Below are 15,778 nucleotides of genomic sequence, written 5' to 3'. Positions count from 1 at the left end.
CAATGGGCATTTCATTTTTCACGGTTGATTATCTTGCTTTCTTCTGACTCTTGTCTCAGATTCTTCTGCTGTAAGCTCCAGAGCCCTAAAAAGGGGGAAAGGAGATACCCTGACCCTAGGTTACAGCTTATGCCCTGTTCGGTTAACTTCTATGGAGGTATTAAATGCCTGTTTGGGTGGAATCCCTCTTTCACTTTTCCATCACTTGCAAAAGGCAAAGCTTGGTATGCATTGCACTTGATCAGCAAATCTCATTTGGGGAACCAAGGATGCAAATCTGAACAATGACACATGTTTTAAAACCAATTTTAAAAAAAACCTGCTGGTTTCTTTTTGAGGCATTGCTTGGTGGCATGTAAGCACGGACAGGTTTCAGAGGGAGCAAAATTAGACAAGTGGGAATTCATGTAGGCCAGGTTGCGTGATGGTTAGTTTAAAGTCAGTCATGCTTCTGATGAACAGCTATGATTGAAACATCACTATTTTCCTTTTTTTCTACAAATGTTGCCTGATATGCTAAATAGTTGCAGCAATCTTTGATTTAGACCCTAAAGAAAAGGATATTTGGGTTGCTTTGATTGATAAAACTTTTCAAAAAAAATTCAGACTTGAACTTAACCTGTCTCAAGGCTGTTTACCTTTGGAGGCAGGGCAAGGAGGTGCGCAAGCAAACCACTCCCAGATATTTTTGCTTCCAGGTTTAACTCTGGCCAGGAGAGTATCTCAAGCCATGTGGAAGCCTTGCAACTGAAGGGAAATTAGGAGTACTGCAGAAATCAGGTAAATGTGAAGTCATCCAGTTGGTAGAAAAATCTAGAAGGAGGGACTTTTTTTATGAGTGATGTGGGATTGAACAGTGGTATTCAGAGGGAGCTGTGGTGTCCTTGCACACAGATCATTGAAGGTTATGATGCAGGTATAGCAAGAAATTAGAAAGACAAATGCTACATTGGCCTGTATTGCAAGAACATTGGATGAGAAACGTCTTGCTCCATTTATTGAGGCCATAATAAGACCACTTCTGGAATGTCACGTACACTTCTGGCCACCCTGCCCTGGGAACAATGCACTCATTCAAAAGGTAGTGAACTTCACCAGCTTAGCTCCTGGGATGATGGGTCTATTGCACAAGGAGACACTAAGCATACGGAACCGATACCTTGTTGAGTTTAGAACAGCAGAAATGTACAAAATTCATAAAGGACTTGACGGTGTGGATACATAGATGATGTTTCCCTTGGTTTGCAATTTCTACTCGAGAGCCCTGGAACTCGCCTGTTTCTGTTGGCCACATCCCTTGAAACTTAAGAAGTTCACTGAGATGTTACTGTGTTGGAGTATTAATAGAATAACATCTGATTGTCTGAAAAATCAGCTGGTTCAGCACCATCAAAGACCTGAGTGTGCTGGAGTAGCAGAGTTTTACTGTAGTGTGATTTAATGTGTATCGGAGGTATGAGCATGACTCATGATGGAAAATGCCCAGTTGAACTTCCAGGGTGATGCAAAATGATCTGGAAAGGCTTATTGTTCCTCATTGCACTTCATTTCAATCACATAATGCTGAAAACAAACAACACTGTACAATTAAATTTCCAGACCAATTTCTTGGAGTAGCTTATTGAGGTAGGGAAATTAGATGCACTGCATATACTCATACTGGGCATTTTAAGTTCAGTTGTCTGTTTAGAGCCATGACTAAATCCAAATCTATGTTTTAAAGGGAGGTTGATTTCTTTGAGCAAAAGCTTTAATGAAGATATGAAAAGGTGTTCTGTGGATATGCTTATAAAACATGTAATGTTTTGGTTTTTGCCTAAATCCACACAATTTAAGTAGGCTGTTCTATTACGAATGTATGCGTAGGAACTTTCAATATAAAAAAATAACATCGTGACAACAGGAAATCACAGTGCAGATAGGAAAACATCCGTCCTCAAGATTTATAACAGATGGATGCATTTTTACGGTTTACAGTAGTTCAGATTCAATGATGAACACCTGGCTTTTGAGACTGGAGCTCAAGTTGCAGACTGATTTTGTGAAATGCGAAGAAAGCTAATCTATAAAATGTACATAATCTTGTGTCCTGTCGCTAGACTTTTTTAAGAATGTCCCTTTCCACACCACAAAGCAGACTAAGCTTCTGATACCATTTACAGTATTTCCTGTATGTTTTGATGAAAAGCTTGTTCATTGATATTGAAAAGCAATTTTACTGTACAAATCTGATTTTACTATAGTAATGAAATGGTATCACTGAATTCAGAACTTAATGGAAGATGTTTTAAAATGATATTTACGGGAGATAGTGAAATCAAATCAAGCTACATTGGGTTGCTGTTTATTTTTCACTGAGCCCTTTTTCCTTTTTTTTCAGTGCAAGATGGGGAATTCAGACAGCCAGTATAACCTGCAGGGAACTAAAGGCAACAACACTGAGGGGAAGTCAACACCTGTTAGCAGGCAGAAGACATGTGCCCTCAAAATTCGAAGCGTCCATGTTAAGGATGAAAAATCTCGGTCTTCTTTTGGTTGGGGTCATGGTGGCAACAGCATAAGTTATAAAGCAAGGTCACTGGGCAGAAACTGCCTTTCCCAGCACAAAAGTAACCAGCGTTTCTCAGTCAATGCTGCTTCACGTCAGTGTGAAGCTTTAGTGATGAGCAATAGCAATGCTTATGGCAGATGCCATCTTGGTCACATGCATAAACATGACTGTAGCAGTGAATCTAAGTTATTATCTGGGAACAATTTTCCTTGCATTCTTGACAAAACAGATGATCAGAATAAAAGTCTGGAATGCAATGGCTCTGTCTTAAATGGGCATGGGTTACCTGAAAATGTAATTCAATCAAAGAAACCAGAAGGAGGATACAGTCCAAAAGTTCTCATCAAAACGCTGGGAAGATTTGATGGCGGCCTAAGGGTGGAGTTTCACAGTGGTGCTGGCAATAGTAGCAGCAAGCCAACCTGTGAGGATTCCCCAGGGCCAGTTCAGCTGCTGAGATACTCTACTGCTATGGAATCTGATCCTGGTAAGCAAAACGAGGTGCAGATTGACACCAGTAAAGAATATGTAATGGACCAGTGTCTTCCACTTGATGAGGAGAGATTAAAATCGAGCAAGGGTAGCTCATTAAGCTCTGAATATTCCTGGTCTGAATCGCAATGGGGGCACCGTGTATATGCCAATGATTTCGATAACATGTACACAACTGCGAGAGCTATTGAGACAAGTAATCAAGAAAGCATTTTACCGAATGATGAGCAACCCTTCCAAAAGTCATCTCTCTATTCTCTTCAAGCAATGTACGGTGATGCAAGGGTAGGACATTGCATACCCACAGGAAACGAATTTTCACTTTGTAATAGGAACACAGCAGCTTTAAACTCCAACAAATTGTTTGAGAATGACTTCTCCAAATGCATGAATGTGCCATCTGATGAGGAGGATCAAGGTCCTCTGCAGTATTCCTCCTATACACTCCCATGTCGAAAGCCCAAGCACTTTTCCGAGGATGGTTCCTCGCGAGCTGCCTTAAAAAGTCGAATGCGGCGCTTAAGTGCGTGGACTGGCAGCCTGACAAGAAAGAAGAGAAAACTACAGGTGAGGAACATTTCCATTTAATGGCAGCCTCTTTAATGATTTAATGATCCATTTGCAAATTAGCCAAATAATGTGCATGTTAAATAATTGTGGAAGAGTTATGTTTTGAAGTCGGAGCTTTCAGATCACTTCAAATGTGCTTTAAATTAATTCATAACGACAAACATTTCAAGTCAGAATTGAGCTCCTTCAAGTGTCAGGGACAACACTGTTACCCTAATTAACAAAATAAAGACCAACGGTACTCTTTGGATCAACCTGTGAACCCTTTGCTTTTCTCCCTAATATTTTCCTGATCAATGTCTCATTTAAGTTTTGAAGTAACCTTTCAGAAGAAAATTGCCATTTTAAGATTTGCTTATGTTCTATCTCATTGGTTCCCCTCTGGGAGAAAATAATTTTTATTAAAGAAGTTTAGTTTTTCTGAAATCTGCTCCAAGTACTTTTTTTGATTGATTGAGTGCAATGTTCAATATTTGACAGCCCACCATCTTGCCTAACTGAAGGAATTTGTTCCTTGCTGTGTACCGCTAGGGTTGTGGCAGAGTTTTAAAAAACGATTACTGTGGGAACTTGTAGCATATTTATGTATAACCCATGCACTATGTACTATAAACTTTCATGATATCATTCTGTGTCTATATGATGTAGGCACACTGATTGGTGTGCCTTGAAGTTAAGACTCAAGCTGGGTTCGATCCTGATCTCCAGTGCTGTCTTTGTGGAGTCTCCCTGTGACCACATGGATTCCCCACAGGTGTGCTGGTTTCCTCCCACATCCCAAAGACATGCTGGTTGATAAGTTAGTTGGCAACTGTAAATTATCCCTGGTGTCGATGGGTGGCAGGAGAATCGGGCTGGAGATGATGGGCATGTGAATGAGAATAAGTGACTAGAAATAAGTGGAGGTATGGGATTGCACTAAGAGCTGGCATAGACTGAATGGGCTAAATGCCCTCTTTCTATGCCGTAAGTAAATAAATCTGAGCTCCTGCTTGCTGTTGATAGTACTGTGGTTAAAGCTTACCAGCACTACAGCAGAGTACAAGGTGCAATCTAAATACAATAGACATCTTACAGAAACTGTCATTAATTGGCAATTGCTGCCCAAACAAGTTGGTCTGGATAAGTACGTGTTCCTCAAGTGATCCGGAAGCCTTGGTCTGCATCAAAAATTTCACTACATAAAACATATTTACTCAGGCCAAATGAAATTGCTTTTTTTAGAGGCAGCACTTTATTTTATGAAACCAACCAGTTGTAAAATATGTTCTGTCTATCGTGGCTCACTTTCTGATTACAAAATCCTATGTATCAGTTGTGTTGAGGTAGAGTTTGCACCTACTGTTTTCATACCCATCGGTGATGCCCTTGCTTCACAGCTCCAGTGACCCGGCTTCAGGTGCTGGCTGTGGAGTTCACACATTCTCCCTGTGTCCTCTAGGAGCTGTGCCACTATGTTACCCTGATCAACTGAGGAATGTTTACTTCCTGGTATAGAGGAGAAAAATATACTGTGAATATTTTGTAGCAAAACTAATTAACGTTCTAGTAACAAAATTACATTGAAGAAACAAGTTAAATGAAATAGTACAACTTTGAACAGAAGAAGAATGAAAATAGGCCAGGGTTGGATAAAGATCTGTGACGGTTCACATACACAAATCTTAGAGCGTGACAGGACAAATTAATAAGGCCTTTAAAATATTATATTGGAACCTGTACTGTATAGGCGGAGGCATGGAATACATAAAGAAGTGGGGCTCAATAATCATAAATATCATACCCTGAAACCTGTCAAGTTTGAGGAGGGTGTAGACAAGGTTTCCTGAAATGATACGAGCGATGAAGGAAATCATCCTCTTTCATTTGGTGCTGAGATAGTTCTCCTCAGACCAGAGGTTAGGGGAAAATATTCAGGAATCTGAAGTGTTTTGATGTGAATCGAAAAATATATACATTTGCGTATGAGGCTATTGCTAATTAATGGAAACATTTTCAAGATTGGTAAAAACATGAGAATTTTTATGCTGGAATTGAAGCAGGTTCATAAGCAACGTTCCATCACTGCAAAGAAATATCATTTATCTTGGAGTTGGATTGCTTTGAATTTTAAAATCTGATGTAACGATGGCCATTCTGTATACTCTATCAATATGGAAATATTTAATTGTCCTTGCTTTTCCCCCTCCCTCCCGATATATGGTGGAGAATCCCATCGCACTTGAATGAAAAGTAATAATACTTGAAACTTGTCAAGTTTCTCCTCTCCTCTCCCAGACCATGGCTTCTGGATCACTTTCGCCTCTCCTACCAGATTCCTCCTCCTTCAACCCTTTGCCTCTTCTACGTATCACCTCTCAGCTTCTTACAGCTCCCCCTCCCCCACCCTCCTACCATCCCCCTCTCACTTGAACTCACCTATCACCTGCCTGCATGTACTCCTCCCCCTCCCCCTCCCCTGACCACTTTAATTTGACTTCTGCCCTCCTCCTTTTCGGTCCTGATGAAGGGTCTTGACCCGAAGTGTTGACTATTTTTTTTCTCTCCATAGGTGCTGCCTGACGGGCTGATTTCTTCCAGCATTTTGTGTGTGTGTGTGTGTTTGTTGAAAATGGTTTAACCTCTTAAAATTAGCTTTAGAAATTATTTTCAAAAATCATTTCAATTTTTCAGGACTCGAGATCCAAGGATGTAAATGAGTATTGTGACAGTGGAATTGATGGGGTGACTGCAGACACGAGCTCTCCTTCACAGATATCAAGTTCGTTGTGGTCACCTGGCTTCAGCTACACGTTGCCTCCCAGAAGTAACTCTACCAATGCAGTTGGCAATGACGTCCTGAGGCAGAGCATTTATGAAAACTTCATGCGAGAGTTGGAAATGAGTCATATGTCTATGGACATTACAGACCCATCCACAGGAAGTGAGGAAACCAGCAGTGATTCCTTCAGCTCTTTAGAGCAGCTGGATTTGTTATTTGAAAAAGAACAAGGATGTGTACGAAAGGCTGGTTGGTTGTCTTTTAAACCCCTTGTTACACACCAGAAGGAGAGGAAGCTGGAACTTGCACCTCGCAGAAAGTGGAGGCAGTATTGGGTTTCCCTTAAAGGTAACCATTAAAATCCAGAATTGGCACATTACGGTTGGGACTCTCTCAAAAATAAGTTCTGAATGTCATAATTGGACCTTAATGGAAAAATGGCTGAATAATTAAATTAGTTTAGCTGAACTAGAGTTTACATCTAACTAATTGTGATTGGAGTTGTGTAAATGGCAGAATGGTAAGACCATCTTAAGTCTATCACTTTATATTGAGAAGATATAAATTAAATAATTGCATTTGACTGGCAGCAGTAGGCATATTGTTGTGGAGGTTGTGTAAGTAAAAATTTATAACCCCCTGTGCCAGTTTTCTTAAACTGAAATTTGGAATATTGCATTGTAAAATTTGTTAATGCCATTTTCCTCCGGGGGGGGGGGGGGTGCAGTATAAAAGCTAAATAATAAATCCTTTGTGATAAATAAAGATTAATTAGTGAGAAATATTGGTTCAGCAAAGCAACAAATGTCAAGACTTTCACTGCAAGCAATGCTATCATTGTTGCTGTACAGGACAGGATGCTGACAATGGAAGTATCTGATCTGAAGAGATTATAGGAATTTAACCAGAGTTATTGTATTTAAACACTAGTTCCTAGAAGATTTTAATACTCTAATATGTTTGATAATGGAATCCCTCTTAGGCTGCTTCCTCTATCTTTGGTACAGAGAATGTATTAAATATGGCGCAGAACTTCTGGATAAAGCTGCATCCTAGCCTGTAGACTTTTACAGTCCAGATAAGTGCTGGCCCTAGTCTACCTGCATCAACTGGGAAATGTTGGCGGAACAACTGATTGAACTGTTTTTATTTGATTCAGTTAGTTGAATATTGTTATTTTTAAGAATGTGTTTTTTAACTTTTAAATATTTTTAATTAATTTTAATTTTTAGTGGCAATTTTGCTAGTTCCTTTGTATTTTTGAATGTTTGTCGGAGACATTTGCAACCATTTAATCTCAGCGACAGCTTTAACAGCTGGTGAGCCTGGGTATAGGACCTCAACAGTTATAAAGCCTGTCACAGAGGCCTTGCACTATACTGGGCCTTGATGATCAGTTGGAATCCAGTTTTCCAAAGGAAGACTGTGCCCACCATCACACTGCAAGTGTGATCCATGGACAAGCAATCAATGAGCTGATAAGTGGTGGAAGATCTGCTTCATTGTATTATTGGAAAAATGGCATATCTCACTGAATATAATGTTATATTTTGGCTTTGAACTCTGGTTGGATATTGCAAAACGTAAGTTATTTGGGTCTCAAGCATTGTGAATCTGAATTTTGTTTCACAAGAGTGAAAAATAAGAGTTCAGTACTTGATTTAAATTGCCAGTAGGCTGAGTAGTACACTTCTGCTTCTATATAACTTGTCCAAACATGCATTTAATTCAAATCATTCATAAATATAGGGAAAATTTGAGGGTCTGAAAAGATCTGAGGGACATCACTTATTGTCTCCTACCAATTAGATCAATGTCTTTTTATCCTCGTTCTGTCTACTGTTTTCCCATCAATTTGCAGTGTTAGTCAAAAGGCTGTTTTATATACTATGCTCTTGTCATTTTTGCCAATAGTCTGTTATGTCAAACTTTGTCTTCTGGAAGTGTGTCTTGATGGCATTCATTGACACCTGCCTATTAAGCAATCTCTTCAAAAAAAATCAATGGTTAGTTAAAAATGAGTTTGCCTTCTTAAAACCTGGTTGGCTGTGCCCGATCAGCCCAACTGATTTTCCATTGGAGCAACTTTGACCGATAAATCTGGCATGTAGCTGCTTTTTAAAATGCACCCTTATGTTCTAGTCAGATGTTTGATTTAAATCTCCATGTACATGTTTGGTCATTGTTATATGATACAGAAAGTATCCAACCTACCAATTATATGATCAAATTAAATATTAAGGAGCTGTTAACTAATGACGCATCTACCTACACAAATCATGCAAGGTATCTGGGTGAAGTAATAAATATATCCCCCTTCTAGCTGATATGTATGTTGTATCATTCACCACTAATGGTCATCCAAAAACACTTTTTCCCTCTTCCTACTTTGGTCAATTTATTTTTGATGAGAAGAAATATTTAGCACTGATGTAAGTGTTGCGATTATTGAGTTTTGGATGCAAATCTATAAGAATTTTGAAGGGAACCTGTTTAAAACTTTCACGAAGTAGGGAGAACTAACCTATAGAAGGGTGAATATCTCAAAGCTTCATTCTGTTGTTCTCTGCGGCAAATATGTTTGAGTAGCATTTTAAGTAACACTTGTTTTTTGCTTTCCATTTTAAAGGTTGCACCCTCTTATTTTATGAGGCCAATGGGAAAAACTTCATGGAGCAGAGCAGTGTGCCGAGATACGCCTTGTTCGCTGAGGATAGCATTGTACAGCCTGTACCAGAACATCCCAAGAAAGAAAATGTGTTCTGTCTTAGTAATGCCTTTGGGGATGTCGTCCTGTTCCAGGTTTTTATTGTTAACTTACTGAGAATGAATCTTACTCAGCCTACAGAAGGGGCACCAATAAAGACAAGATCAGTTAGACTGGCAAATGGAAAGCTAAATAATTAAACTAAAAATTCCTGGAATATAACAACTACTTTGACATAACCCTTTCAATGGCCCAAGGTGTTCCATTGGACATTGTAGTTAAAATAAAAAGTGAGAAAGGGAGGTAATAATAGGCATGTTGCAAACAAAACCTCGGGAGGCCAACTTGAAATCTGGTCTTTAAGTATGGTAAATCTCAATAAACATATCAACAAGGTTTTATATTAAACTGCATTTTCCAAATGGTAGGATAAAAGCGTCAAATAAATTTTGCAATGAGCAGCAACATTCTGGTTGTATTGAACTTCAGAAAGTTTTGACAAGTTAACAAATGATTATTAAGCTAGAAAGTAAAACAAAAAATTAAGATGACCTTAAATGAGCACATTATGAATCTTTGTTTCCTGGTGGAGACTGTCTAGAATTATTAAATAATTGTGCATGTCATATTAATATGTACCCAATGTATTTCATTGTTGAGTCCCAGTAATTGTCAGACTAATGAGCACTGTGACAATAAGGGATTCTGTTTTAATCGGTATATATTTATATTCCATTAACTTGATTTTTTGTTCTAATTTTGTTGGATGATTTTGTGCTTCCGAAAATAATTTGATCTTTGCATCACACCTCTTGTTTCTGCTTTAAATTTGAGTTCCAAAAGCAACTCGTGTCACTTTATGCACAAGAATTCACATAGAATCTTTTAAAATGCTTTTTTGTTTATTTCCCTATATAGTCCAAGTGCTAATGCAGTGAAACTGAACAACACGTATCAGAAAAGTTTCTGGTTTAATCATTGTCTTTGCCAAGTTAACTAATCTTAGTCTGACTTGTTAATAATATTGCACTTTACTGCAACACTTGTGGATGAAGGAGAAAAACTATCCATTCTCCCATTTGATTGCTTCCCTCAGAAAAGATGCAAAAGTGGATTTCATGTGATTTTTGGATTTAAACGATATGGTTTCCCATGGAAGCATTATATTCTGATATCCAAATCTAGGCTTTCAGGTGAAGTCCCAGTCAAGCCTTTCACGTGACGTCCTACCATTTTGACAAAACAGTAATTGGTGCTTGGCACCTAGTTTATGCACACAAATACTTGCCTCAGAAATTCCATGATAAGAATTGGAAGTGAATCAAAAGTTCTGGTTGAAACCAAGGCCAATTCTAGCATTCGTGTTGGCACCTTGATTAAGATCATTAAGCTCAGCATTGACTAAGGATTGAATCTGGAATCCCCCTAATCCTCATAATACCATAATTCGTTTCCTCGAACACCTGGGAAATCATAGTAAGTAATAAATTAATTTCTCATGCCTTCATCCAGTCTCCTATCTATCATAAAATGAATCAAGTGCAATGAAATGTTAGTCTCCTTGAAATATCAGAATAAATATTGATAACATATCAATGCACTATTTTGTAACATTTCACAATAAAATAGCCATTGACCTTACTGTCTTCTGCAACAAATTTCAAACTAATTTTGACATCAGAATTTTTGGAGTATTATCTTCAGTAGTTTACAGGAAGCTAATGTTTTAAGTTTTAATGATTCTGTGGTTTGGTCTTCAGGCTACAAGCCAAACTGATCTTGAAAACTGGGTAACAGCAATACACTCTGCATGTGCATCAGTGTTTGCAAAGCAGCATGGCAAGGAAGATACCGTCAAACTATTAAAAAATGAAACTAAAAGCTTCATGCAGAAGATTGATATGGATGGAAAAATGAAGAAAATGGCAGAGTTGCAACTGTCCATTGTAAATGATCCCAAAAACAGGAAGGCAATTGAAAATCAGGTATGCTTAAATCTTGGCGTTCTCCCAGAAATGAATAACTTAAAATTACATATGTATAGCATGCTGGTATAGATGTGTAAGGTGCAGATTTTCATAACTTGTTAGATTTGGCAGAGCACTTAATAATGAAGAAGAAATTTGCTATAAGAAGGTATCAAAAACTATTGTTTGGGCAGATTAAGAAAAATGGTAAATATAATTCAAAATGGTGAGGTGACACATTAAGTGGAGTGTACGCAAGCCTGGGACAATACATAATAAATGATAAGGAACAGATCCCCAAAGTAGTAAAGTTGTTAAGAACATTATGAGCTGTTGCCTTTGGCTGATTTAAAAGAATTATCAGAGCAGGGCATTTCCGCTGGAATGGTGAAAAACTAACAAGACTGTGTATTTTAGTTTGGTCACCAAATGACAGGAATGACATGACAGCACCAGGGGATTGCTGGGCTGATGAATTCTTGTCATGAATTAGAAAACAGCTGGCTGGGGTTGTTTAGAATGAGAGAGACCGCAGGGAAATTTATTTGATGTGTATAAAATTGAAAAACCTGGACAAGATGAACAGGAAAGGCCTGTTTCCCTTAGTGGAGAAGTCAAAAACTAGTGCACGGAGTTGGTAAAGAATTAGAATGGATCTGAAGCATTAAGTCCAAGGGTTGTGTAGGCAGAAACCCTCAATACATTTTAAAGTTCACTGAGATGAGCAAAGTATAAAATTGTGGTCAGAGAGCTGGGAAGTGGAAGTACTTTAAATGTCTTTTGTTTTGCCTAGCAGGAAAAAAAATTTCCATCTGTGATCTATGATTTGTGATTACAACAGTTATGAATGTGTGTGAGAATCTCGAACAGGAATATTATTATGATACAATCTGTGTTTGAGTACCTGTGTAAAAGTAAATTCAGAAGTTTCCAATCATTTCCAGTGTTAGAAATCTCTAGAATAAATATGTTTCACAAAATAAAGAATATATATTTAGTTAATGTGAATCTGTATGTAGATGGATTTCTAATCTAGAACATTCAAGCTTTGAAACAGAAAAATATTTAATTGGCATCTAACATTCAAATTTAATTTCCCTTTGTGAATTGTCTGTCTATGGATTTTGATTAAATGGGCCCTGCCAAATAATGCAGGGTTGCTTTCTGAATCACCTGAAATCATTCACAAGTTACTCCATTCTTGCAAGGGGGGAAAGCAGCTAACTTTTAATGTGATGTTTAGGATACTTCTCATTAAAATAACTAGGAATTTGCAACTTATTTGGATTTTTACTTGAGTAAAAAATATATTAGAAATAGAATGCTTGATTTGTAAAGCATTTGAATTTTGAAACTATTCCATACGAATAATTTTCCCATGGACTCCAATCGCAAGAAAATGAAAGCCCTTCAAGCCATTGGCCTTTTGAGACTGAATTGCCATTCATCAGAATCATGGCTGATCTTCAGCTCAATGCTATTTTTCCACACTATCCCCATATACCTTAATTCATACAATCTCCAGTGATCTAGCTATCCTTGCTGTGAATGAATTCAAAGACTGGGCCTCCATAGTATTTTAAAGATTCAGTGCCCTCTGAGTGAAGGAGTGTGTCCTTGTCTCGGTCCTAACTGGGACCATGTCTTTCTCAGAGGTTGTGACCATGGTTCTAAATGCCTCAGTTAGGGAAAACATCCTCCCTGTAATTCCGTATGTCGAGCCCTATAAGACTGGTGTAAATTTCCATAAGATTTCCTATCATTCTTCTAAACTCTAGACATTACAGTCCTAGTCTACAAAATTTTGATTTATACAGAAATCCTGCCAAGCATGGAAGCAGTCTAGTGAATAGTTTTTTTTTTGGTAAGGGGACCAAAACTATACGCAATACTCCTGATGCAATCGCACCAAGGCTCTTTATAATTGTAGTAAGTACTTCAGTACATAAATCCTCTTGGAAATAAAAGCCGACAGTCCATTGGTTGTCCTATTGGCTTGCTTCATTTGCACGTTAGCCTTTAGTGACTTATGTACAAGGTTGTATAACGCAAAGGTTGCTTTGAACATCAACATTACCTTATTTGTTAGTACTTTAAAAGTATTCTACTGTTTGTGTGCCAAAGTGCATAATTTCACATTTTCCATATTGCGCATGCCACATTCTTGCCCACTTAGTTTATTCATATCTCCTTAAAGCCTCTTTACACTCACCTTCCTATTCTCCATTCCACCTAGATTTTAGTGTCATTTCAATATGGTCTCTTAAAATTTCTGTCTTCCAGAATTGTGTTGTTCAGATAAATCCTCTGGTAGCAATAAACAATGGATAATTCTGTTGGGTACCAGTAGACCTACGCTCACCTAAAGATAGAGTATCTTCCATCCCAGCACATAAAAATATTTCATACTTGTGTGAAGGATCTGAGCGACACGATACAAAGTTCTGCAGTCTGCAGGATTCTTCTATTAATGTCATGCACCACTTTGAACAATGAGGCTGAATATTGAATAAGTTTCCATTTCTGAACTACTTTTAGAAACGTAATGATAGAAAAATGATCAAATAATTACAGATAGCCCCCACGTTATGACAGTTCCATTCCTGAGAACTGTTCGTAACCTGAAATGTCAGTAATGAACAAAAACATTGTGTGGGAGGGGATCACATAAACAGCTGTGACGGAAGAGCACGCAGGCACTGGAGGAGCAGCTACCCGCTGGCCTCACTGACACAGAGAGTGAGTGAGTGAGTCTGCTCAATGCTCTCAGCTCAACCCAGCCCCTGATTGTTACGGCTTCAGGGTGGGGAGTGGAAGTCTGGGGAGAGAAGGCATGCAGAAATGCCCTGTTCCATTCCGACCCAGCACAAGATGCCCACAGCCCAGCATCAGCTGGCAAATCCATCGCCATCCATCCCGCTGGTCTCCCAAACACTCGTACGTATGTATAGGGTGTCCTTAAGTCAGGCACATTTGGAACCTGGAGAGGGCCTGTGTGATGAGCATTTTTTTTATTTACTTATCCTACTAAGTATAATCTGTAACCTCTAAAATGAAGGTGTTTTTTATATTGTGGAATCCATCTATCAATTACACCAGTTGTGTGGTTCTGGTGAATGAACTGGAGCAGGTCTTCTGCACCCCTTCTTTTGGATCTCACATGGATTCTGACAACTTCTTCAGTGGTTTAGTCCAACTAAATATGGTTAGAATAGCTCCTTAATATATGATTAAATACCAAATATTTATGAGTGATTGCTCTAGGGTCTGTACATCCAGTATTGGATACTGTGAACTATTCCTAAATTAGTTGAACTAGAACACATTAAACTTAAGATGTATATAAATTGGAGCTCACTAGTTTCCCATAGATCTCACATTAAACAACAGTTAACTCTCTGATGGAATCTTCAATAATGTAAAAAAAAAATCAGATTCAAAATTGCATTGATTTACTGTAACATATTGGCCATAACCTAAATTGAATTGGAGTACAAGCACAAGAGATAGAATGGCCTCAAGAGAGACTGCAGATGCTGGAAATTGCTCCAGATAGAATGGCCTTTTTTTTTACTCTTTTCTGTTCCTCGCACACTGTATTTGAAGCTAATTTATCCAAGGCTCAATTTCATTGTGTTCTCAGCAATCTGTTTTGTATTATGGAGAGTATGCTGCTGTACCCAATGACTCATTCAGTACATCTGCATTGGTTAAAAGAAAATGCATCTTGCGTTCAAATTTAAATGTTATTTTGAGCATATTAACAAATCAGGTTGGACCTAAACATAACGAAAATAAACTGTGGCTTTTTCTACTAGAGGAAGAAAGTGAATGTATTATTTGCATTCATTGAGTCAGCTTTTTTCCATATACCTTGTTTGCCATGGATATAGACATAATATCCTGCAGCATGATGAATGATGCCTTTATGCGCCTTGCTAGAACAAACTGTTGCATGGTGACGTTCTTGTTTCCCCAAAAAGATTGTCGGTAGAGTGGGGAGGGCATGAGGAGAGATGATGGAAGCCTTCTCTAAACTCTCTCTGCTTCTCATTTAGTCAATAACTGTAAGTTATTTAAAGGAGAATCAAAACAAAGCTTGTTAATCGAGACTGTAGACTGGAACTGCCTTGAAAAGAGCCAGCACTATTCTAACATCTGAAATTGGTACCAGATAGCTTTCAGACTTTACAGGAGCTTCTAAGATATCCTGCTTGATGTTTCTTGCTGTGCATGCCTCCAACAGTAAGCTACTGTAAAGGTGGAATGGGGGCAGGGTAGAGCTGCTCTGTGTTTGCAACCTATATATGATGATCAATTTGAAATAAAACTACCAGCATCTTGACATAAAGGTAAAAATAATGAAACTATATTGCTTAAAGTATGATCAGCATGTCTGATGATATACTGCTAAGAAAACTGTTACATTCTGGTTAGACCTCCCCCATAATAGAGACCAGAGGAATGCAGGTTACAATGAAGCCGGTCAAATACTTATCTGTGAGCAATTACTTCTGTGGCAGGACAAATTTCAAACCTTTGTACAGATTTGATTTGAGCTCCATAAGTGACAACTTTTTCCTTTATAAAAGGTGAATCTTCTGGAAATCTATGCATGCATGAACACAGTCATAGGGCTGCTTTAATTCTTTGCTTTGAAGAGTAACTGCTAAAAAAAAGAGGTGCATAAATGAGGCACATGTCTTTCATAGAATTCCAAAACTTTGACA

At 38.2% G+C, this 15,778-nt stretch overlaps 1 protein-coding gene across 3 annotated transcripts in view; it reads left to right on the top strand.

The window, feature by feature from the left end:
* The window catches only part of tiam2a (TIAM Rac1 associated GEF 2a), a 217,100-nt gene that overhangs the window by 103,800 nt on the left and 97,522 nt on the right, over positions 1-15,778 (top strand). For all 3 annotated transcript variants that reach the window (XM_052012773.1, XM_052012771.1, XM_052012772.1), the window contains 4 exons: positions 2,381-3,610; positions 6,287-6,722; positions 9,004-9,176; positions 10,842-11,066. In XM_052012773.1, coding sequence (XP_051868733.1) covers positions 2,381-3,610; positions 6,287-6,722; positions 9,004-9,176; positions 10,842-11,066 — 2,064 coding nt within the window. The remainder of the gene's footprint in view (positions 1-2,380; positions 3,611-6,286; positions 6,723-9,003; positions 9,177-10,841; positions 11,067-15,778) is intronic.

Source organism: Pristis pectinata, chromosome 3, assembly GCF_009764475.1.
Source record: "Pristis pectinata isolate sPriPec2 chromosome 3, sPriPec2.1.pri, whole genome shotgun sequence".
In the NCBI taxonomy this organism is placed as follows: domain Eukaryota; kingdom Metazoa; phylum Chordata; class Chondrichthyes; order Rhinopristiformes; family Pristidae; genus Pristis; species Pristis pectinata.
Note: the sequence above shows the minus strand (reverse complement) of the source record. Positions and strands in the feature narration are given on the sequence as shown.